Raw genomic sequence first — 25,452 nt, forward strand, 5'->3', positions numbered from 1 at the left:
ACCCGAAGGAGTCTCAAAGCGGCTAACATTCTCCTTTCCCTTCCTCCCCCACAACAAACACTCTGTGAGGTGAGTGGGGCTGAGAGACTTCAGAGAAGTGTGACTAGCCCAAGGTCACCCAGCAGCTGCATGTGGAGGAGCGGAGACACGAACCCAGTTCCCCAGATTACGAGTATACCACTCTTAACCACTACACCACACTGGCTAAGGATAACACCCACGTTGCTTGACTGTGGATGTGCTGAAGTGAATTGTGTAGGCAGAGTTTTGGTTTATTTATATAAAAAACATGTCACTGGGTGCTATTATCACACACCCAACTTCAACTTTGTTGCTATCAGCCCAAAGGAAAGGAGGCAGTTTGCGCTTTCCTTCTGTTGCTGCTGAAGGCATGTTCACAGTATTTTTAATTTTTTTAAACATCTGCTTTTGCACAGAACAGCTGCATTAACAATAAACATAAAATTTACTCTTGCAGGTACGAGAGGCAGTAGAGGAGCGGGGGAAGGAAGTGGGAGTGATGCCAAATTGTTACCTGGCCTGCAACTATACACATGTAAGTATATTATTTTTGAGATTCCCAAATGTCGGACCACCTCTCTTGATATGGAAGTTGCTGCAGTCCCCAGATATTTGGGTTGCTCTTTTTCACATCTTTCTCAGTTCTGCAATATCCTTTTTCAAGTGTGATGGTCAGAACTGTAGTCTTCTAAGTGTGTTGCATGCTTTAACTAAAACCTCCTGATCCAAAGGAGGCCCCTTTTTATTCAGCAGCCTGGTTTTGGGGTGGTCTTAAGGTATGCACCCAATCCACACTTTTTGGTTCCAGAATTTCCTGGGGCTGGCAGATAGTTCAATTGTCCCCTATGATTCCACAGGCAATGGAATTATTACTGAGGGTAGACTGAACATATATGACGAAAATTGTAGAGGGGGGAAAACTATTTCAGAAGTACATGTAGAGCCTCATCCTGGGTGGAGTTTTGGGCACATCTGCCCACTGGAGGTCAAAGTAGAGGAGTACCCAACATGGTGCCCTTCAGGTTTTGGGACAAGTCACACTTGGCCACCAACCAAACAATATTACACGCCAGTGCCGTATTAAACCCTGTGGAGGCCACTAGACAGTCTAAATCTCCGGGGGGGGCCTCTAACAGGTGTTGCGGGGCCCCTAAAAGGTGTGGGGCCAATAGGCTGGTGCCTACTCTGCCTACAGGTGGTACTCAAAAAATTAGAATATTGTGGAAAAGTTCATTTATTTCAGAAATTCAACTTAAAAGGTGAAACTAACATATGAGATAGACTCATGACATGCACAGCGAGAGATGTCAAGCCTTTATTTGTCATAATTGTGATCGTGGCGTACAGCTGATGAAAACCCCAAATTCACAATCTCAGAAAATTAGAATATTGTGAAAAGGTGCAGTAGCTACTCAATCCATAACACCTGCAAAGGGTTCCTGAGGCTTTAAATGGTCTCCCAGTCTGGATCAATAGGAATCACAATCATGGGGAAGGCTGCTGACCTGACAGCTGTGTAGAAAACCATCATTGAAACCCTCCATAAGGAGGGAAAGGCTCAAAAGGTAATTGTGGAAGAAGTTGGATGTTCCCAAAGTGCTGTATCAAAGCACATTAATGGAACGTTATGCAGAAGGGGAAAAGGTGCACAAGCAGCAGGGATGACCGCAGCCTGGCGAGGATTGTCAGGAAAGGACCATTCAAACGTGTTGGAGACTTTCACAAGGCATGCACTGAGGCTGGAGTTACTGCATCCAGAGCCACCACACACAGACGGATCGTGGAGATGGGCTTCAAATATTGTATTCCTCTTGTCAAGCCACTCCTGAACAAGAAACGTCAGAAGTGTCTTACCTGGGCTACAGAAAAAAGAACTGGTCTGTTGCTCAGTGGTCTCAAGTCCTCTTTTCTGATGAGAACAACTTTTGCATCTCATTTGGAAACCAAGGACCCAGAGTCTGGAGGAAGGATGGGGAGGCACACAATGCCAGATGCTTGAAGTCCAGTGTGAAGTTTCCACAGTCTGTGTTGATTTGGGGAGCCATGTCATCTGCTGGTGTTGGTCGGCTGTGCTTCATTATGTCCAGGGTCAACGCAGCCGTCTACCAGGAGATTTTGGAGCATTTCATGCTTCCTTTCGCAGATGAGCTTTATGGGGATGCCGACTTCATTTTCCAGCAGGACTTGGCACCTGCCCACACTGCCAAAAGTACCAAAACCTGGTTCAATGCCCATGGGATTACTGTGCTTGATTGGCCAGCAAACTCACCTGACCTGAACCCCATAGAGAATCTGTGGGGCATTGTCAAGAGAAAGATGAGAGATATGAGACTGAGCAATGCAGAAGAGCTGAAGGCTGCTATTGCAGCATTCTGGTCTTCCATAACACCTCAGCAGTGCCACAGCATGATAGCATCCATGCCACACCGCATTGAGGCAGTAATTGATGCAAAAGGGGCCCAAACCAAGTACTGAGTACATATGCATGCTTCTACTTTTCAGAGGTCCACTATTGTTCTATTTGCAATCCATTTTGATGATTTCATTTAATATTCTAATTTTCTTAATTGTGAATTTAGGGTTTTCATCAGCTGTTCGCTACAGTCATCACAATTACGACAAATAAAGGCTTGACATCTCTTGCTTTGCATGTCATGAGTCTATCTCATATGTTAGTTTCACCTTTTAAGTTGAATTACTGAAATAAATGAACTTTTCCACGATATTCTAATTTTTTTAGTATCACCTGTATTCGGTAATCTGGCACTGTTAAAAGCACCAATCAGCTAGAAAACCCTCTTACCTGTGGGCAAGCAGCAACCACACCAAGAAAGATCAACTCAGATGAAGGCAAAATATATACAATCAGACCAGGCAGGTACTAACCAGGCCTCCCTGGCCCAAGAGGTAATTGGTCCTATAGTAGGTCTGCTCCTACAGACTTACAGACCAAGGAAAGCATTCCATATGGTTGGAAACTGACAGAATTCTGGTGTAATACATGGGATAACTCGCAAGTAAGGACACATGCGAGGTCTTCATATGAAGCTAAAACATGCCCAACATTCAGTTGCCTGCCTTACTGTTTAGTTTGGTTAACAATCTTGCCTGCCTAGGAAAGTAGTTTGATGGTGGGAGTAATGTCAGAAGCAGGGGTAGTCCACTCTTAACTTTCCCCTTCCATTGTTTTATAATGATGATCTCAGAAGTATATTTTAGGAACTACACAGTTAATACACAGGTATTTTTAGAAGAGTAATTCAGAACAATGGAACATTTTTTAAATAGACTGTGTCAGTTCATAGGATGAAAATTTTGCATGAAAAATTGCACCCAAGTGCCTGTTGCTAAGTATCATTTCATGTTAGCATGCACAGTATCTTGTTATCAGTGGTTACATTTTGAAACCATGTGTTTCAATTCTTATTTTGGATATATACCACAGGAAGTTTTAAAGTATAAGCAAATGATGTGGGCATTCAATAAGCTCACTGTGACACAATGAAGCACATCAAGGAGAAATGAAAAGAAACTATGCCACAAAATATCCAAATTATTATTATTAATGCCAAATGGGTCAAAGTTTGATAGAATGAAAAAGCTATTAAGAATTAGTTGACAAGTATTGCATTGTATAATGTTATAAAATTGTGTGGTATCAGTGGCAGACCTTGGCGTCTCAAATTTCAGGGCTGCCCTGTGTGACACCCCCTACTGCTTCTCACCTTCTGTCGGATTTCATAGTTGCATTGCCTGCTGCAGTACCCCAGAAGCTCTGCACCCAGTGCAACCAAACCAGTCGTGCTCCCCTAGATCCGCCTTTGATAATAGGATAGAATATATAAAGTTGTCTACATTAGATCTTTGATCTAATTAGCTGAGTGCTGCCTACAATGACTGGCAGCGAGTCCCCAGGGTTTCAGGCAGGAGTCTTTCCCAGCCCTATCTGGAGATGCCAGAGACTGCAGAGAACACTGGCAGGTTCTCTACCAGTGAGCCATGGTAAATGGTTCCCTGTAACACAATACATTACTATGTGTAGTGCATAATCATGTCCAGCCAGCAGAGGCTACACTTTTAGCTTTGCCCCATCACCCCCAGTAATTACAGGTTGTACACAGTTGTATAAGCAGAAAGCACAAAGCTTGAGCTCCTTCCTGCTGATGAGTAGGGGGTCTCTGTGGTTTGGGTATCCCAACTGCAAAGAGTCATACACTGGGCTTTCTGCTCATGCAACTTTGCACTATAGCTGCAATTTGGAGGGCAGAGATACGAGGTACATCCCTGCTCCTTGGTCTACACATTTAGAAGACTTACACAATATTGAAAGAAGGCTTAGCTTTTAGAACACCACATTTCTGTGCTCAGAGTTTTAATCTCAATTTCCTCTCTTTGCAATAATACAACTGTTTAATATAAATCAACCACCTACACATGCAGCAAAAAGTCTCCATCAGCAAGCAGCTGATGCTATCCAAAAGCAGTTTTATTTTCACCACATTATGTTTTGGTTGAGTCCCATATCACAAAAGCATTTGCAAACTCTAATGGACATATGATTCCAAAGATGTAACACTACATTTTACAATCTCAGAACACTGGTCTATGTTCTTTTTAATTCTGTAGAATTTCTCAACATATTCAGACCGACTCAATAGTTCCACAAAGTCTTCATCATGAGTTATAACAAGAAGTTGGAAGTTGCGTTGCTGGGATCTACTTTTGATTATCCTGTGGAAAAGCAACATTTAGAGTGTTAGCTTATAGCTGTCAAAATCTGGGTGGCAACAGCACGGAAAGCTGCAAATATAAGATGTTAATTGTTCCACTCATTTTTAAAGTTTATGATAATTTCATTTATACAACAGAAAGCTGTCCTTCAACAATACCCACCCCCTCTAATAACACCGCTAGTAGAGAAAAGAAATAAGGGAAATGAAATGAAGTGAGAATAGAAAAAAGGGTGAGGAAAGCATAAGAAATACACAGAACCAATCTGAGGTGACTAACGCACTTGTTGATCAGATGGCAGAGGAAAATGTCTGAATTGACCCAGTACCCTAATTTCTGGATTAGGGTTTACATATTTAGGGGGAGAAACACATACAGGCTTCCAGGTTCTTCCACACTTTTTCCAATAGCAGCGGTTGTTTCATCAATAGAGCAGTCCATTCTGGGTGCTCTTTCCTTTGTATGTGATCCCTCCAAAATCAAACTTTTGGGCAATTAAAACTACACTGTATTAAGTTTTGTATTGAGCAGGAAGACAAACCTTTTCTCAGATGAGAGGATATAACTAGGACAATCAAAATAATTATTTTGGAAAGATGAAAGATAATGTGATGGATTTTATCAATGTATCTTTATAAAACCAATAAAAATGATATGGCAAAATAATAATTATTATTATTTTGGGAAGATATGGGGGATTTATAGAGCACTTTCAATTTGCTTTAGGACTCAATTTGGTGTGAATAAAGTGGAGTATAATAGAGGAAGACTCAGCCGACATCTCTATCGCTGCTCAAAATTCCCATGCAAATGAAGCAGCAGAGGTGCATTACAAGGGCATTCCTCAGGATTGGGCCAGACTGATCTATGGGCACTAATTGCTTTTCACTAATGCTTTCCCAACCAAATTCCCCCAGGCTTCTTGGTAAAATCTACAGATACTTACTCCACTAAGGCATGTGCAAGAGATTCAATATTCTCCCGATCAAGATTGGTGGTGGGCTCATCCAGTGCAAGAATGCCACAGTTGAGACAAAAGGATTCTGCTAGAGCAAGGCGGATAATGAGGGAAGCAAGAACCTACAATCAAAAGTAAAAGGCAAACATTCAGTAAGTTAACCAAAACACGAACGCTTCTAAACACACCATGATGGCGGCACCATATCTGGACTCTTCAAGTACATAATAATGATATAGGGTAACATGTGCATGCACACATAAGTTCATACCAATAACAAACTTAGTTGGGTCTCTAAGGTGCTACTGGAAGGAATTTTTTTATTTTGTTTCAACTATGGCAGACCAACACGGCTACCTACCTGTAAACAGATAGCTCTAAAAGAGGTTTGAGTAGCACCCTTTCATCATCAACCAAACCAGGATTCAGCCATCATGAGTCATTAGTCTGGCTGATATCTGAAGTCAAGTGTGGGTGGAAACATGAGAAAACTGCATTTGTCCTTCTGGCAGATACTACGTAACTACAGTGAGTGTGTGTGCCTTATCTCTGGAGCCAAAAACAACACACACTTCAGCAGTCACATGCATGCTGCTTGTATGTGAGTGAGAAAATGCCTGTAAGCACCCTGCATCTTCTCCCCATGTGACTGATCTTCTCCATCAATAAACTGGGGAAATGTCTCCCTGCCTAATGTGCTGCATCTCTCCCTGCCCCCCCCCCGACCAATGATATTAACCTCTAGTTCTATTCTTTCATCTTCTCCTCCACCAGATACAAGTGCCAAAGTGGAACAGTCTGTGGAAATTTATGCCGTAATGATTTTTTGAATAATCTTTATTAGCTTACAGTTCCATATTTTGCAATCAAAAATGCAAAATATATTTTGACTGTCCATGTACTAAATATGAAACCCAACATACCCTATGGACTGGCATCCAAACAAGTGTTGTTACCTACCTTTTGTCCAGCACTACATCTGCCCCTCATATCTAGAGCAGTGTCTCCCTTTATCATTACTACTCTGTAATTGTAACTCCTCCTCTTGTCAGCAGCAGAGACATTCTCATCTGCATCAGATCTAATTTCTATATATTCAATATCTGCATGGAACAGAAAGCAGTTTCACTAGTTAGTTGCCAAATCAATAGATTTGTTGTCCTTCAAGCAGCTAAACTATTTTTAGTCCAATCTTCTTTAGAGGCATGATGTACAATACCCAAACATTTTTAAGCAATTAGCTTCTTAATCCAGATAAGCAGGGCTATAGGCAAGCCTGTTAGATTGATGAATTACATCTCTAGTACTAAATGGAGGAACACTGGCAGAATGAACAGAGCCCTAGTTACATGTCACAAAAAGAAAGAAGGAATGATCAAGATGTACCACAACATAAGTGACTCTATAAAAAGGACAATATTTAGCAGGATAAACCAAGATGACTCAAGCAGGATTAACCATGCTACTTTTTATAAGAAGTTTTGTGGCCGGGGAGACCCAGCCAGATGGGCGGGGTATAAATAATAAATTATAATTATAATTATAAGATTTATTTATTGCTTCCCAGAGCCAAAGTAATCCTGAAGCCATTTACAGGAAATATATACTCTAAAATACAAGTCACAGTAATGCAACCATTAACAATATAACCCTTTCCAGCCCCAATTAGAATTCCTATTTGTAACTTGAGAGGACTCTTTTTTTTCTCTATCCAGAAAAAAAGTCTATAATGATTATAAGGAATGTTAGTTCTAAATATGTTTTGATTTTGTTATGATTTTCTACGTGTTCTTGTTTTGAATAACTGTTTACCTGTCCTGAATTTTAAGAAAATGCATAATATAGTATAAATCTACACAAAAAGGACTAAGAAGAAATACTTTGGTACCTTGCCCCCTGTAGGTGCTTCGCCAAAGGTCACGAATTATCTTGTTTATTTCTTCCATCTTCATGCCGTGAAATGTCATTATTGCTCTAAAAGAAAAAAAAAAAGCCACAGCTCATTATACTCCTTCCATCAGACATCACTTTCTTTCTACCCTAGGCATACAAGTTTGTGCTACAGTACTTGAAAAAAAAGATGTATGTGTCACATGGATGAATCTAGAAATTCTCTTATGATCACTTTTTATTTATTAAATTTATATCCTACTATTCCTCACAAGAGGGGACGTGGGTGGCACTGTGTTCTAAGCCACAGAGCCTAGTGCTTGCCGATCAGAAGGTCAGTGGTTCGAATCCCTGCGACGGGGTGAGCTCCTGTTGTTCAGTCCCAGCTCCTGTCCACCTAGCAGTTCGAAAGCACGTCAAAGTGCCAGTAGATAAATAGGTACTGCTTCGGCGGGAAGGTAAACGGCATTTCTGTGCGCTGCTGTGGTTCGCCAGAGCGGCTTAGTCATGCTGCCCACATGACCTGGAAGCTGTCTGCAGACAAACATTGGCTCCCTCGGCCTATAGAGCGAGATGAATGCGCAACCCCAGTCATCTGCGACTGGACCTAACAGTCGGGGGTACCTTTACCTATTCCTCACAAGGGAACTCATTTAAATCATGTTAGCATAAATTTTGCTTCTATTCTGATATAAAGACTTTCTTGCTCATAGGACCCAAACTTATTAATGCCACATTTTTTTATTTTGAGGTAATTGATCTAAAATTAAATATAATAAATCCCATGAGACTTTTGCCAATCATTGCTGCATACAAAGGTAGGTGTGGAATGGGTCTAAGAGTTCCTCTGTATAAGGAACTGTGGCTGAAATATTTAGGTAGGTAAATGTTTATAAGATGGATCAAGGTAGCATCACAGGAAGAAACAAATTAGAAGTTCATATTAAGTGCAATTTAGAATTACTGCTAAATATGGAAACCTGTATCTTTGAAAAATGGCAGATACAAAGGAATTAAATCAGGAAAGCTAGAATAGTGGAGTTTTTTAATAATTAAAATAAAGTAAAGCACTGGAACAGAAATTGCTATGAAATTTGTTGATAATGTATGGTGCATTTGTCTTTTATAACTACTAAGGTTTTCTACTGTGTGTGAGCTTGGCTTGCATTTTAAAACTTTGTGTTCACAGTGGCTGAACTTTAGATTTATGCCTTTCTGAGGCTATATATGGAATATAAAAGGCTATAAAAAGTATGGACAATGTACATGCAAACCCCGAGTTTAAGCAGCCCATTCCTAAGAGGAAGATGGGGGTGCAAGATAATCTCTGAATTTACATCAGTTAAGTCAACAAAAGACTGAGAATATTAATCATGTAGGTTTATTCACTGACAAATTCTCATTCCAATCTAGATACTAATCCACAGATCAAAGCGTATGTGCACAGCTACACACATAGCTCCTATACAAACAAGACTTTTTGTTGTTGACTTTGCTAGGTGAGTAATCCTGCATGCACTCAAGTCTGCATTGTGCTCTGTAACACCTGGATCAGGTGAACCATGCATTGAGTTGTTCTTTCCTTTGAATGCTTCAAAAGGTGCCAGGCCTAGAAAGTCATCTAGATGTTACATCTTTTGTAACAGGAGCACTAGAGGTCAAGAGGAAATACATATAATGGAAAGCAGTAGCTTGGCATGGAACACCTTTGGTCTTTATACCAAGAAATATTACTTTCATTATTCTTAATAGTTATATTTAGTCATAGCTTCCATTATAGTAAAGCTTCACATAGCAGCTCTCCATGTGATAACATCAAATTGTTTAATGTTGAGTCATGGTATTTTTTTGCTGGTGAACTGAGTTGCACATTGAGTGCATCAGATAAGGATGCAGGAAAAGAAGCAAATGTTACCTCTTATCATGTTTGGAAGGAGGAAACAACCATGGCAATAAAAATATGCTTTGTTTTTTCGGAAAAGGAAACAGGGGGGGGGGGAAGGCAGGAGGCCTAATATTACATTTCCCGCCTTTGCAAGTTACTTCTTTCCTTTTGGGCTGGGTGAAAACATTATCACTTGCTACATCTTTAAGCAGCTTAAGAATATGGTTTGTAGCATTGCTATAGTAGCCAGGCTTATCCTCTTTAATTTATTGTAGCATTGCAAATTGGTCAGTTCCCACTGCAAACATAGTGCAGGGTGGGTCTTCCCAATTCCTGCAGCTCAGAAATATCCCCAGGCCATTCAGAAAGGCTTTTTGGGGAGAGGGGACAGGAAAGCCTCTTTCGGTGAGCTTCCTTCCTTTTCAGGTTCTTCAGGTGAAAGCTGCATAACGGAGGTGCCAAACTATGTGGGGTGGACTCGAGGCCATCCAAAGAAAATGTCCTCTCTCAGGCCACTCCTCTCCACAAAAACTATCAAGAGTACCTATCTGCTAATCTTTAATACCTGAGATGGTATGTAGAGAAGGAGGGGGCCTTTCAGTTATTTGAGAACTAACTCATTTAAGGGCTTTAAACACCAGCACCTTGAACTGGAAATGAATTGGGGGAAAGTGCAGCTGTTTTAAAACAAGGGTTGTATTAGTTCTAAACGGAGCTCTGATCAGTCAAATGGCTGCTGCACTTTGGACCAGTTGAAATTTCCAAGTAGTTTTCACGGGCAACCTCATAAACAGCGAATTGCAATGATCAAATATGGAAATTACTGGGGCATAGCCTCATCATCTCTGTCCAAAAGGGACCATAAATGGCAAACCAGCTGAGCTGGAAAAGGAGCTCCTAGCCACAGAGGCCACCCAAGCCTCCAGTGACAATGTTGAATCCAGCAGCACCCCCAGGCCATGAACCTGCTTATTCTAGGGGAGTGCAACCTCAACCAGGGCAGACCATCTTCCTACCTCCAAGATTAAAAAACCTGGAACACAGAACACCCCTGTCTTTTCAGGATTCAGCTCCAGTTTACTGGCCCACATCCAGCCCATCAACTACCCCAGGCACCAATCTAACATCTCAACTGCATCTCCCAATTCAGATGGAACTGAGAGAGAGAATGGGACTCGGCCACATATTGGTGACACATCGCTACAAAGCGCCTGATGACAGCTCCCAGTGGCTTCATATAGATGTTAAGTGTCATGGAAGACTAAACGGAATTCTATGGGACACCACAGGACAACTTCCATAGCGCTGAACAGTAGCCTCCCATAACTACTTTCTGGAAATGGCCCTGAAGGTAGGAGCAGAACCACTGAATTACAGTGCCTCCAACTTTCCCAAGACCCTCCAGAAAGATACTGTAGTCAACAGTATCAAAGGTCACACTCCCCGCTCATGTCTTTCCTGACAAATGTCATAAAGCAGGGCAACCACAGTGGTTTCAGTGCCATGACTGGGCCTATACTGTATACACTAATAGCATAAAAGTGAACATATTTTCCTAGACACGTAAGCAGAATTCAAATTCTCGTAAACTGAAGAGATTCTTTTCCTCACTGGTTTCTGATTATATGTAAATACGCTCTCCATTATCAAAAGGAAATCTTAAGGCTGCAAATTTGCTAGTGTATTTCTGCTTGGCAAAATGACCACATAACTGCCATGTCAACAATTTACATGTATCATTTTTAAAAAGTGTGTTCACTTCGATTGGTCACCATCACCCAAATTCTGAAGGTTGGAGTAATATTTATAGATAAAGATATACAATACAATAAAGATACCTATTGTCTTGCCTCTCAGGAATAAGGGGATTAAAATTCAGCCTACTAAATTTTTTAAAGCTCTCCTTGGGGATATAATTGATTAATTGATAGTTACCAAAATCAACATGCTATTTAAACAACTCACTGATCCAGTGCTTTGTAGTAAATGTCCAGATCCTTGTTTGCCAACTCCGTTGTTCTCATGTCAATCATCATTTCTTTGTATTTTTTCTCAGCATCTTTAAACTGTGATTCTCTCAGCTCTCTCTTAAACCTAAGGATTTCTTCCTCAAATCCACGCTGTCGACCAACTGCCAAGCTTTCTTTTCTTTTCAATTCTTCTATTTTCTCCTCTAAATGCTGTCGGTCCCTGACAAGTGGAATATACAGCTTTATTATCTATTATAGTGGTAAACAGAAAGTGATTTTTTGAAACCATGAGTAAATTGCTTGATGTTGTTTATAATAACTTAACTGAGCCACTAAGAGGGAAAGAGAAAAAGGATGAAAATAAATGGTAGTGCATTTAAAATGAGTCTAAGTTGGGCCTAAAATGTTTTCAGGCCTTGGCCTATTTTCAAAGATTAGACAGATTTGCTGGTTGGTATCCAATGACGGAAAGAAATCTGTCAGCAGAAACAGGGAGGAAAGGAGAATGGGAATTTCCAGCAATCTTTCCCACCATTTGCATGCAGTGCCCTGCATCCCCTCTACATTTGCTCTATAAGATTGAGGACCATCTAGTTTTACAGGGGCATGGGGTAACGTACAGGGAGAGGGGATTGCTGAAAATGATCTTGCTCCTCATCCCACCGGATTACACCCATGGAGGATTAGTCTATTAATGGCTTTTAGCTATCAACCATAACGGGAAATTCCAACAGCAGAGGCAGCAAGGCTCTTAATATCAGCTGCTGAGAAAAATGGGGGGGGGGGGAGATGACACATGCCCTGCTTATGGGCCAACCATGGGCATCTATCTGGCTACTGCTAAAGGAAAGACACTGGATTAAAGCCCTATTCAGTTATTCGCATGACGGAGCAACACAATTTCAAAGGGACTGCGTCTTTAGACCTTCACCTGTTGTTGCATGGTTAGTCCCTTGGTCCCATTTGATCAGGGCAAACACTGGTAGTGGGAAGCCTTCTGTATCTGCTTAGGCTCCCCACAAGAGACAGAATCTTCTGTGATAAGGGTTCTAGAACCAGTAAGGCTACTATTATATTCTTAGAGTACCAAAGATAGATATTTGTGCACTTATAGCCATAAAGAAAAACCATTTGAGGCATCAATTTGACTTTAAAAGTATCACCAGAAGCTTGCCAAAAGTAGTTCACATGGTGCATGCTAACCTATACAGTATTTAAAACCACTCTTCTCAGTATAATCAAATGGCTTATGCTGTAGTTGCTACAAGGTTGACCACACATATACAAAACTAGAAACTTAGATTATCTAAGCAAAGGAGAAAAACAGTTTGGTCTACAAGAAAAGTATCTATCAAGATATGGTGAATATGCAAATACTTGTGGACTACTAGTTAGGACCAAGTATGGAAAAGTGGTAAATATGCAAATAATTAAGGCCTACTGCTTTGCAATTAAGAACTTATTTTTTCTTTTAAAAGGAAATTCAGAAGATACTTTTTCAGTTGTGGGACTTCCATTTCCCCCATCTCCTTCAAATATTGCTTTATACTATCTTCGACTTCTTTTAGATCTTCATTTCTTTTTCTTAATGTAAGGTTATCTTCTAACCACCGCTCCTGAATCTAAATTCAAATAAAATATATTAGTGAGTTAATCATCATCATTTTGTGCCATTACTATTTGAGAAAAGAGTTGGAAGGGATTTCAGAGATAGTCCAGTTAACTCCAATGCCAGTGCAGGAAATCCACCACAGCATCTCTGAATAAAGCAGAGCTGTAGTTAAAAATGGCTATGTATTTACTATACAAAATGTGGCAGTGTTTGTTCTCAATCACCACTGTACTCGTATTTTAAGTGGTACTTTTAGCTACAATCTTATACATTTAACTGAGAGTATGCACCCAATGAAAAATGAGATATTACTTCACAGAATTGGTCTTTCAGTAATTTAATTGAAATCAGAGTTGAACCCTAACATTGATAAGCGAAAAGAACAAAGTCTTATAAATGATAATTTAAAACACTCCATACCAACACATACCAATCCAGAAAGGTATGTAAAAATATTACTGTTTTGTCACCTGCCTCAGCCTTTGGGATGGGGCATGATACAGATATGAAGGTCTTTTAAATTCTCAAAAGGAAAATGTGTAGAACTTCAAAATCTAATTGAAGTACTGTGAAATAACCTTTTGTGTAGCAATAACTTTACAAGAAGCATTGAGTAGATAAAAAAATGTAGTATAACAACTTGAGATCAGTGGAAGCTAATGCAAAGGACAAATGAGTATAAAAGACTCCCTGGTTCAGGGTGAATGAAATGCTCCTTTATTGCTACATATTCAATTTAATGTGCTATTCATGCCGACCCATTCTTTAAGATATAGAAATAACCAAAGAATAATGTGGGTTGATAACATATGATGCTAGTGTACCTACAGATGAATACGTAGCATGACACATGTCATCAGACCCAGTACAGTTAATACCTCCGCGAATATCCACTTTGTCTCTAGCGTCCATCCGATGAATGTCCGCAATGGGTTACTTCTGGGTTTGCTGCTTGCACATGCGTAGACACAGAAGATCGCGATTCACGCATGCACAGACGTGGCACTTTGCCCTGCGTCCTTTTCGGTTAGTGACTGGGACCTCCGGAACGGATCCGGTCACAAAACAAGGTACCACTGTAATAGCAATTGACAGAGCAGGTGGAACTGGCACGAGGAAGGGTAAGTTCCTTAGCTCCTTGATTTGCAGTGCTGAATTGGGCAGGCTTCTTGGGGATATTACTGAGTAGCAATCACATGTTCTGGAGCAGTGTGCCAGCAAGCCAGATTTCCCTATTAGGAGATTTTTTAATATAGCATTGAAAAAATACTTTGTAATGTCAAAAGTTAAATTGTTATGCTAACTGGTCAATCAGAGGCACATGACCAATTCAACTCGACGATACGTGCATAACACTCATGCTGCCAAAACATATTGAGTGAATTCAATAAAAAATACTTTCTTTTCAAATTTCTTTGCCGGACGTTTGACTCACAGGAGTGTTCTCTCAGGCCCTTAATGTTGCTGTAAGTACGTCAGAATCATACAGAAGGCTACCTTGAAAACAAAGACTACTGTCTACTATGCATAGATAAACAATATTTGAGAAAAATATCTGAACCAGACAAATGTACCTTCTGAGTATCGATATTTTGTCTAATAGTTCCAATTTCTTTATTTGTCGTTTCTTTCTTTTTCTCACATTCTGCTAGCAGATCCTTGACTTCATCAAGTTCAGATTCCTTTTGCTAAAAAAGGAAAACACAGAGATGAAAAAAATTAACATGACTTTGGAAGGTGTGAATAAATGCTGTTTGTGTTCTGTGTTTTGAAAAATAGGTTTCTGTGACCACTGATGTTGCAGTATATGCTATTATGTATACTATTACTAAGTTGCAGTCTGTTTAGCAGAAGCTACTTGACAACTGGTTCTGAAAGATGAGAGGGAGGTGATCATTTTTAATATTTATGTCTGATATTTATAGATGGGGGCTGCATCAGGTAAATTCATTCTGATTTGTCTGAGAAGCAACAGACTGATTGGCTGGAGGTTCTTGTAAGTGAATAATGGGAAGCTAGCTGACAGTTGGGAAAGGGAGCAGAGGAAGCTGATAAGGTAAAATCCAGAGGAAGTCAACAAGAAAGTGGACAGTTAAGACATGCATATTAAGTTTTTCGTCCCCACTGTGTTACTTTGCTGGTGAAGATCAGGAGAAGAGAGGCTGCCATGTAAATGTATTTTCAGAGGAAGGCTACACAAGCAGGTTTTTAAGATCAGGTAACCGTCCAAGAAGCCAGAAGTACAACCACAGTCTGCCTTGGTCAGACCATATCTGGAGTACCGTGTCCTGTTCTGGGCACAATTTAAGGAGGATACTGACAAGCTGGAACATGTGCAGAACAAGGTACCCACAATGATCAAGGGTCTGGAAACCAAACCTTATGAGGAAAGGTTGGGGGAATTGGGTATGTTTAGCCTGGTAAAGAGGAGACTGAGAGGAGATAGGATAGCCATATTCAAATATCTAAAGGCTTGTCACATGCAGGAGCAAGCTTGTCGTGAGGCGAGGACACGAACCAACAGCTTCAAGTTACAAGAAAGGAGATTCCCACTAAACATTAAGAAATTTCTGACAGTAAGAGCTATTTGACAGTGGAACAGACTCCCACAAGAAGTGGTGGACTCTGCTTCATTGGAGGTTTTTAAGCAAAATTTGGATGGCCATCTGCCATATATGATTTAGTTGAGATTCCTGTGTTGCAGGCAGTAGGGCTAGATGACCCTATTTTTTTCCTTATAAAAAGTGAAGTTGAGGATTCTGGTTTCTCTGTCAGTGCTGACAGTGGAAGGAACAGGTTACTCTATAGAGGACATTATCATATTTGCAATTACCTGTTTATATTCTTCTTTCCCTTCTTGAATATAGTTCTCAATCTCTTTTATATAGTTATGGATGTTTTTTATTTTCTCTTTAATCTCATTTATCTGTGAAAAAACATATAAAGAAATGTGTTTGCTTCCAAGCCATGCATATCTATCTACTGTATCTATCTATCTATCTATCTACTGTATCTATCTATCTATCTATCTATCTATCTATCTATAAGACATATTGTTCAAGTACACTTAACAATACTAATTGTACTTTAACCTGGAAATGTATGTATCTGACTGCAGTTAAGAGGCTGCATTATTTTAACAAAAACAACTGAAAACAGGCTGTCTAACCTTCTCCTGTGTCACTTTGTAGCTTGTGTTCTTTTTGCTTATTAACTCTTCCTTCTCATGTTGCAGTTTTTCTAAAGTTGCTTCAAGAGGAAATAGCTGCTCCTTTGCTTCCTGAAAATGAAAAACAAACAACCAATATGTATATTTTAAATTAGAAGTTTGTCACTAGTTCTATATACATGGTACATGCACATTTTAACTTTTTAATGACTTGGCTAATTTTTTGTGAACCTCAGCAAAACTGAAACACCACTTGGGTCGAGGTGAGAAGAAACAACCCACACCAGCATACTGTCCCTCTTACCTTGATCTCTCTGTTCAAGGAATGTAACTCAGTGGTCAGCTCCACTAGCTGCTCTTCGAGCTGCTGCCGACGTTGCATCCGACTGGAAATTTCAAGTTTCTCTGTTTGCAGCTCATTCACTGCACTCTTCAGATTCTGGACTTGATTTTGTTGGTCTTGTTTAAGAGTCTGCTTCAATTCAATTTTACCAGTAACTGCAAATTGTAATTAAAGGCAGGCATGATGTCATAAAGCAGAGAATACATCTTAGATGAAAACTGATCATTACCTTTAACACTCAAGAGCACAAATTTACCCTATTCAAAAGAGAAGATACCTGAGGTTGTGTGGACAAAAATATTATCTGGGAAGACTTTGAGAGATACAAAGTTTCTAATGATCCTGCTGTAACACTGTGACAATCTTTCATAGAGGACAATAGAACTAAAGACTGCATATGTGGAAAAATGGTTACTACTTGCTATATTGAGGGTGGCAAATGTTTATTTGGTGAAAAAAGGTTCCCATAGATTTCTCAACTGAATTATAACCAGGGTCACCACAGGCAAGAGCCCCAGACTAAGCTATCATCTTCTTTTTTAAAAGAAGTTTCCAGTCCGCCTATAAAGATGAAAAACCATATGACAAGTGATTCTATACCGTTAGAATATATGGAATATGAAGTGGTTTAGGTTTGTGAATAAAGTTTGACAAGTATTTCAAACAGTTGATGGGGTCACAGCAATGCCCTTTGCTTGTAAGAGTTAAAGATATTCCATTGGTTGCCACTCCACCCCCTTCTGGTAGTGCTAGAATATGCTAAAAGGATTATATTTCTATAATATAAAAAACGTGAAAACGGTACAATCTGGTATGTCGCCAGTGGGCTTTTTACATTCATGCAGAAAACGCAGAAATAGAATTCAGTGTCTTGTTACAAAAATAATCTGAAACTTTTTCAATGCACCCCACCTGTATCCCACTGGTGCTTCCTCTCTTGCTTCTCCTGGCTTACTTGTAGCAGGGTCCGACCTAAATCCACTCCTTGTAGTTTAGCAGCCTGCTGAGCAATTTTTCGTTCAACATCCTTTAGATCAGTCTGAAAAATAAATAGGCCAATATTAATATTCTTGAAGTGCTTGATATTGCTGTTGGGATGCAGTAAAGTACCTGGTATAGCAATCCCCTTAAGACACTAACACAGCCGTCTCTTCCTTATAATGACCTGGTGCATTTAGCACACATGCTGTGGAGGAATGTGAAGCCTACACAGGCTTCTCACATCCCCACTGCAGACTGCTTTTACATTAACTGCTGAACAGAGGAAGAAGAGCTGGATGGAGGTACATGAGATTATATTTCTGGGTATACAATCAAACTTTTGCAGTATCCTTACCAAAGGAGGGATACAGAATACTGGTGTTCTGGGCATGGAGGTCAGGGCACCTGCTACTGTCATCTGCCTGCTCGGGTCCCAGGCTAGCAATCCCCTCGCCAACATTGCTCCACTTACTGCAGCCTTCCCTGCACCATTTGTCCCTAAAGGCTGCCCTCCCCACACCATCTTCTTCCAATAGGCTGGTAGAAGAGGAAGCAATTAACAAAGCAGGGACTTGTAGCCCATGGCAGCAGGGTCATTGGGGTTTGTTCACCCGCCCACTGCCCACAAGTGGTGATGTGGCAGCTCATAATCTTGAGCACAGACATATACACCTAGCTCCTAGAGAAGCTGCTTTCTGTGATCCAGGACATGCCATGCTGAGAAGAGGCCAGACTGACTAGACTGACCTCTCCATTACCTTTGAATGTTTTGGTTTACAGGAGACGAGGGCTTGAGAGGGAGAACGTATGCAAAGATGTTAAAGAACCAAGGAGAGATGTTGCCTAAATAAACTTTTTTCAGATTTTGAGAGGCAAGGAGGGAGTCAAGTTTGAGTACGACCCATAGATCTACCCTTTGAGATATTCAAGATTAAAATGGGAAAATAAAAACTGTATTTTGTGAGTACATTTATTAAGTGTCAGTACAACCCTATGCATGTTTACACTACGTTCAGCCAACGTCAGTGCGCACAGGGATGAAGCACGAGTCTTTTCAGTGTACTTGTTATTATTTTTAATATAAGTATTTAGCTATCTGGACAAACTATCCATTCACACTGTCTTGAACTCCAAATTTCTCTGGCAAGTTTGAATCCTCCTGTCCATCTTCACCAGCTGGAATTTAGAGGCTATGTTATAATCTATAAAAAATTTTAATTTTTCAGACTTTTAATAATTGTTTTCCCTTCTCTTACAATTAAGCGTTATGTTTCCATTTCTAAAATGAGCAGATGTTTTCTGGAAAGTCTTCTATATGCTTATATTTTGAAACTATAAAGCACATTACTATGACTTGACTAACTTGTGTGATTATCTGCTCTGTACATATGGCTTTTTCTTTCTAGTTGTGGCAGCTGTAGTCTAGATTGGGTTGATTTGTCATTGCTCGATATCAAGTGTAGATGGTATCAAGTGGTGGCAGTGGATTTGAAATTACATGCACTAGCTGAGTGGTGGTGGAGAAATGAGAAAGAGAGAGGTGGGGGAACACATTAGACTACACATAAACAGAAGTTCTTGCCAAAAAAGTGGATGGAGAGGGTGGCCAAATCCATGCACTGAGCCCAAAAAACCTTGCAGGAACTCCTGTCTTACCTGATATCTTTCCATAAGTGTAATATCTTGCAGACATGCTTTAGCACTTTCCTCCTCAGGCATTATAGTACCCAGGAGGGTTTCCTGTTCTTCTGTATCACATTTAAGGCGTTGAATATCTCTGTTGAGTGTCTGTAATTTGTTTCTTAAGTCAGGCAGGTCTTTTTCTTGGAGTTCAAATACCATTTGCCTTAGCAAGAAATATAAAATTCATAATATTTTCCATCAGCAGCAGAAGAATCACCACAATACAAATAGTAGCTGTCAGGTAACTGTCCCCGGTGCAGCGCAAGGTGGTGGAAGGGCTCTTGGGATGCTACAGAGAGCCCCAGCCCCACCTGACCAGCAGCACCTCCTCTGGCAGCAGAGGAAGCAGCAAGGCTTCCAGCGGGGAGGGGCATGCATTTCAGAGTATGGAGGGAAGAGGCTCTGTGGATGCTGGAGAGACCCTGCACTCCTCTAGCTCAAGAGGCGATGAAGGAGACATGCAACTTCCAGCACCCCAAAGGCATTGAGGGGTGAAACGAAAGGATGGGAGGCGGGGTTTCCGTATACTGAAACTCTTTTGTTGGGGTCAGAACCGGAAGGGGCCATTCCCAGATTCTGACGATGCTTGATACAGACATGAACTTATTAGCTCTGCACTGTACATAGTTTGCACAATAAAACTCTTAAAGAAAACTTTGAGTTTTGCCTGCTTACTCATGAGCAACTAACCGAGGACCTTACAGTAGCTATGCTTGGATTACATATGGATTGCTTATTTTACAGAAAACATACCGGTATATTAGTTTGTCTTTAATTTTGCTCATGACATTTTATCATATTTAAGAAATCATGTTTATTATGGAATTATGCTATAAATTGCTGTCATCCTATGAAGAAAAATTACCCTTATGGCATTAAGAGAAGGCCAAACAAACTTTGCCCGTATTTACTCAAAGGTGAAGTGGTCCACTTTAAATGTATTTGGACTTGTTTCTCAACTGAGGTGATTCTTGTATGAAATGGGCTGAACTGGAGTGGGCTGCTCTCAACATTTTGGAGCTACCACACATTTATTTTCTTTTTAACTTTAACTTTGTCTTTGAACCTCACACAATAACTTTCAGTGAAAGCTATCCGTTTCACAGCTTTTATCATTATCTCCCTCCTGCCATTTTATTATTCTGGGTGGTCTTATGCTGTACTTTTAAACTAATGTTTTGTTTCATTTGCTTTTTTAAACACTATTATGATTGTTTCTTTTGGATACTACTGACTTGGATCCTAACTTCCTGCGAGTGGAGTTCCTTATGGAACACTCCTACCAATGGAATGCGGAAAGCTGATCCCTCCCATTCCACTTTATCCCTGGCCCTTTGAAAATCTGCTCGATGGTTGCAGAACCCACTAGAACAACACAAGAGCAGGTGCTGGAAGCTCCACAGGGAAGGAGATCAGTTTGGATCAGCGCCACAGCAGACTGTTTGGATACAGGATGCAAGCCACTGTATTATTGTATATTGGAAGCTACTGTATTTTTCGCTACATAAGACACACTTAGTTTTTAGAGGAGGAAAGGGGGAAAGCCCTGTTTTTTTGAGGATTAGCTCAAAGTGGTGCAGCTTCTTTTTCAAAGAGGAAAAGCCCCATTTTTATGGGGTTCAACTCACAGTTCTGCAGCTTCTAGTCCTACAGCCATTTCTACAGTTTCCAGACAGATAATCTAATTAGCCAGTCACATGTTGCTGGGGAAACAAACAGCCTCCCTCTGCATTCAACAATGGAGGCCTGGGCAAGGGGGCGGTGCTGGAAAGGGAGCCTTATCTCTCTCGTTCAGCAGCTTCCTTTCAACATCCCCTTCTCTTTGTAAAAAAAGAACACGATCTGCTTTTGGCCCCTAGGCAATTCGGCTCCAGGGACCATGCATTTGCTCCGTAAGACGCACAGACATTTCCCCTTACTTTTTAGGAGGAAAAAAGTGCGTCTCATGGAGTGAAAAATACGGTACTTTGGATGCTATATATCTGAATGAAAAGTGCTTCAAAATATTTACATTGATAGAGCAGTATCTAACAATAGAATTGCCAACACAAGGATTTCCACTTGCTTGCTGTAACTTCTCATTTCTCCCTGCACCCTTCATCTGCTCCAGAGGGTTGAAAAACCGCTTTAGGGGGCATATGGGAAGACGAGAGGGAGAAGCTATGTTGCAGAAGCAAAAATCTTTGCACTAATGGGTCTATTTAGTTGGATATTGCACGGAGTGTAAAATTGCCTTCCCAAACAATATTAAAGAGCAATTCAAAAACAGTTGCATTCTCTGAAAACTTTGCTCACCTCTCCTATAGCATATAATTCCTGTAACAAAAAAGAAAGTTTTATTGCACTTTCTGACTCACCTGACAGGTTTAAGTGACATCATTTCATCACGTCTCTTCTCTCTTCTCTTAAGCTCAGACTCTGTTGCCTTCAGTTTGTCTGGAGCAAGACGCAACTTGGATTGAAGATCATCTAACACATCCTGCAGTTCTGCCTGTGTTTCAAAGACCCTCTGACAAACTGGACAACATGATTCTTTTTCATCTGTTAATTGTGTAATGAACTGCGAATAAACTGCTGTGGCCCCAGCAAGCATGGCTGTTTAAAAATGAATGAATGAATGAATGAATGAATGTATATAACCAAAATGATAGCCATTAAGACAGAGCATGGGCAGCATTTTGTCAAATTCACCAAGTCATGCAATGGCATGATTAAACTTGTCTTGTCCCAATTAAACAATTGCCTTAAGAGCAACATTGAATTCCACCCTTTAGCTTGGCCAACATGACCTTAATACCTTTGCCATGGTCTTAAATTTGCAGGTTTTTCTTATCTTTGAATTATAGGCATGAATCCAGTTTTGACCCAGTTGATGTCTCCTCCACCCAGAAAACCCACCCCAGAGTGTTTGACTCTCCAGAACGAAACGGAAAGTAGTGTTGGGGGGCATATGGGGGGTTGCTGCAGGAAAAATGGGAAATTACAATGACTTCCTTTTTGTCCTCTTAGATCAGGCATAGCCAAACTTGGCCCTCCAGATGTTTTGAGACCACAACTCCCATCATCCCTAGCTAACAGGACCAGTGGTCAGGGATGATGGGAATTGTAGTCCCAAAACATCTGGAGGGCCAAGTTTGGCCATGCCTGCCTTAGATGATGCTTGCACTAGATCAAAGATTCTTCTGCAGGTAGAAAGACTCCTGCTTGAAAAGGGGCATCAATGTATGTAAGCCATCATTACTACTATTATTCTTAATTACCAAAAGGAAGGAATATAAATGCTGTAAATAGTATTAAAAATACAACAACAAGTGTATCGACATCAAATTGAATGAATATACAGCTTTACAGAAAACTATAAGGCAGTAGGGGAGGGAGTTGTATAAACTTGCCTCGCTGTTTAGATGTTTTTTCTATTTCATCTTGAAGTTTGTATAGATCACTTTCAAAATCTTGGCTTCCACAAACATCAAAAAGCTTTTCTTCATAACTGGACAACTGCTCCTCTTTTCTTTTTAGTTCAGCAGTAATATGATTTTTGTTTTGCTCTGCCGAAACAAGTTCTTTGCTGAAATTTAAGTATTGTTATAACTACAAATGAGATAAAATTGCTCTTGTAGTCTCAAAATATCATTTACCTTTTAATCTGGCTAAATTTTTGGCTCTTTAGAAATGTTGTCTTTTCCCCATGGGCTATTTTCAGTTGTGTCCCTCTATCTACAGAAGGCACTTTGCTCCAGTGGAGGCTTCTGTGAAGGGGGAGGGAAGTGGGTGTTTTTTTTAATCCCTATTAATTTGCCTGACCTTTGAGATCATCTATCAAAAACCTGCTCCTTATTTTCCCCCTCTATAAAAAGTGCAGCAGACAGACACAACAGACCATCTTATCTGTGGTGGCACCAAGACAATGAATCCTCTACCTAAGGAAGTTAGCCCAGTCCTATAACTAACACTTTCACTGTTTGCCCTTTAGCAGGCAGCTATGGCATCTCTTTTTTTGCCAGAAAATTACAGGTATGGCCATTTAAAATAGGGGACTGTGAACTGTGGTCCTCTTTTCTTTTTAAAATAGGTAAAAGGTAACCCTGACCATTAGGTCCAGTCGCGAACGACTCTGGGATTGTGGCGCTCATCTCGCTTTACTGGCCAAGGGAGCTGGCGTACAGCTTCTGCGTCATGTGGCCAGCATGACTAAGCCGCTTCTGGCGAACCAGAGCAGCTAACGGAAACGCTGTTTACCTTCCCGCCAGAGCGGTACCTATTTATCTACTTGCACTTTGATGTGCTTTCAAACTGCTAGGTTGGCAGGAGCAGGGACCAAGCAACGGGAGCTCATCCCGTCGCGGGGATTCGAACCGCTGACCTTCTGATCGGCAAGCCCTAGGCTCACAGTGGTTTAACCCACAGCGCCACCCACGTCCCTTTAAAATAGGTATTTTTATATAAAAAATGTTTTGTGTATTTGTCTGCAGATTTAAAAGGGAAGAATAAAATGCTGAAAATAAACAGATGTGTGAATACAGTCATTCATACAAAATGTAAAGGAGGTTCACTAAAATGAACACAGATGCTTTATTAGCAGTATCTAATAAATAAATACTACATGTAAAAACAAAAAGAAAACAAAGAAAAAAATGATTATCACCCCACTACTGTATCAATGATCATGCAAATTTCAGTTTAAGAAAAACTTACGAGAGCTTGGCAAGTTTGTCTCTTGTCTGATTAATTTCTTTAGTTCTAGAGTGAAGCCAATCTTCAAGCTGCCTTTTATTAGGAAAATATCCAAGCAAGGAAACCAAATCTTCATTGTGCCTGGATTTTATTTTTCTGATTTGCTCCTCTTTATCAGCCTTTTAAGAAATAAAAATGATACCTATCAATAACTTTTGATTTCATTTAAAAGTCCAAAAGTTAATTTCAAAATACTCAATAAGCAAACAAATAATCTAATTCTGAAAACATTGGGCTGGTTCAGACACAATTGTCAAAACAAGGTGTTAAAAACCTCAGGCTTGCATGCTCCTCCCTCTTCCCTGCTGAACACTACAATTCCCTCTCTACCTTCAGGTTACCATTACCGTATTTTTCGCTCCATAGGACGCTCTGGACCATAGGGCGCACCTCATTTTTAGAGGAGGAAACCAGGAAAAAAAAAATATTTTTCTAGTTTTCCTCCTCTAAAACCCATGGTTGTTTTGTTTTTTTTGAGAATCAGCTCAAAGTTTTGCAGCTTTTTTTGCAAAGGGAAAAGCCCTGCTTTTTGAGGATCAGTTCAGATTTGTGCAGCTTTTGTAAAGGGGGGAAAGCATTGCTTACAAACCAGTAAGCACCAGTACAAACCAGTACAGACCAGTAAGCACCAGCAGGTAATAGAAAGCAAGAGGAAAGCAAACCAGTACAGACCAGTAAGCACCAGTACAAACCAGTACGCACCAGCAAGTAATAGGAAGCAAGAGGAAAGCGAACCAGTACAAACCAGTAAGCACCAGTACAAACCAGTACAGACCAGTAAGCACCAGCAAGTAATAGAAAGCAAAAGTAAAGCAAACCAGTAAGCACCAGTAGGTAATAGGAAGCAAGAAGAAAGCAAACCAGTAAGCACCAGCAAGTAATAGAAAGCAAGAGGAAAAGTAACAGAAAGCCCCAAATGGCTGAAAAACTCAATTTCCCAGGATCCTCAATTTCCCAGGATCCTACTGTGCAAGGGGCCTGGGCGGGGCAGGAAGGGAGCTAGCTCCCTTATCTCCCTCCCGATCTCCTGCAATCAGCTGTTGAGCGGGTTCCTTTCAACACTCTCTTTCCCTCTTGTTAGCCTTTAGCTCTTTCTAAAACAGAAAAAGCAGGATCTGCCTTTCCCCCCTGGGCAATTTGGCTCCAGGGACACTACATTCGCTCCATAAGACGCACAGACATTTCCCCTTGCTTTTTAGGAGGAAAAAAGTGCATCTTATGGAGCAAAAAATACGGTATATGCGATATTGTCACATCTGGTAAACTATGACTAACTGCAATAACAACAATGTGCATTCAGAAGTAAATCCTACAGAATTCAACAGGGCTTACTCCCAAGTAACTGGGGTTAGCATTGTAACCTAATTCTCATAGGGCCAAATTATGATATTCCGTCCAACCCAACTGTTATTTTAATTTAACACTCAACATATACTTTGTGCTATACTTTTAACACATTAGCAATGTCAGAAAAA

The 25,452-nt window shown here is 40.4% G+C and overlaps 1 protein-coding gene across 2 annotated transcripts in view; it reads right to left on the bottom strand.

Moving 5' to 3' along the window:
- Nucleotides 1-4,470: 4,470 nt before the first annotated feature.
- RAD50 (RAD50 double strand break repair protein) overlaps nucleotides 4,471-25,452 on the bottom strand; it is a 33,684-nt gene continuing 12,702 nt past the window's right edge. For both annotated transcript variants that reach the window (XM_033140054.1, XM_033140055.1), the window contains exons 12-26: nucleotides 23,939-24,096; nucleotides 22,636-22,811; nucleotides 21,601-21,838; nucleotides 19,217-19,406; nucleotides 17,492-17,618; nucleotides 16,541-16,734; nucleotides 16,237-16,347; nucleotides 15,901-15,993; nucleotides 14,642-14,755; nucleotides 12,950-13,077; nucleotides 11,451-11,675; nucleotides 7,599-7,684; nucleotides 6,671-6,813; nucleotides 5,699-5,832; nucleotides 4,471-4,752 (exon numbers count right to left, since the gene is read on the bottom strand). In XM_033140054.1, the coding sequence (XP_032995945.1) occupies nucleotides 4,566-4,752; nucleotides 5,699-5,832; nucleotides 6,671-6,813; nucleotides 7,599-7,684; nucleotides 11,451-11,675; nucleotides 12,950-13,077; nucleotides 14,642-14,755; nucleotides 15,901-15,993; nucleotides 16,237-16,347; nucleotides 16,541-16,734; nucleotides 17,492-17,618; nucleotides 19,217-19,406; nucleotides 21,601-21,838; nucleotides 22,636-22,811; nucleotides 23,939-24,096 (2,304 nt within the window). In that variant the 3' untranslated portion in view covers nucleotides 4,471-4,565. The remainder of the gene's footprint in view (nucleotides 4,753-5,698; nucleotides 5,833-6,670; nucleotides 6,814-7,598; nucleotides 7,685-11,450; nucleotides 11,676-12,949; nucleotides 13,078-14,641; nucleotides 14,756-15,900; nucleotides 15,994-16,236; nucleotides 16,348-16,540; nucleotides 16,735-17,491; nucleotides 17,619-19,216; nucleotides 19,407-21,600; nucleotides 21,839-22,635; nucleotides 22,812-23,938; nucleotides 24,097-25,452) is intronic.

Source organism: Lacerta agilis, chromosome 2, assembly GCF_009819535.1.
Source record: "Lacerta agilis isolate rLacAgi1 chromosome 2, rLacAgi1.pri, whole genome shotgun sequence".
Lineage (NCBI taxonomy): Eukaryota > Metazoa > Chordata > Lepidosauria > Squamata > Lacertidae > Lacerta > Lacerta agilis.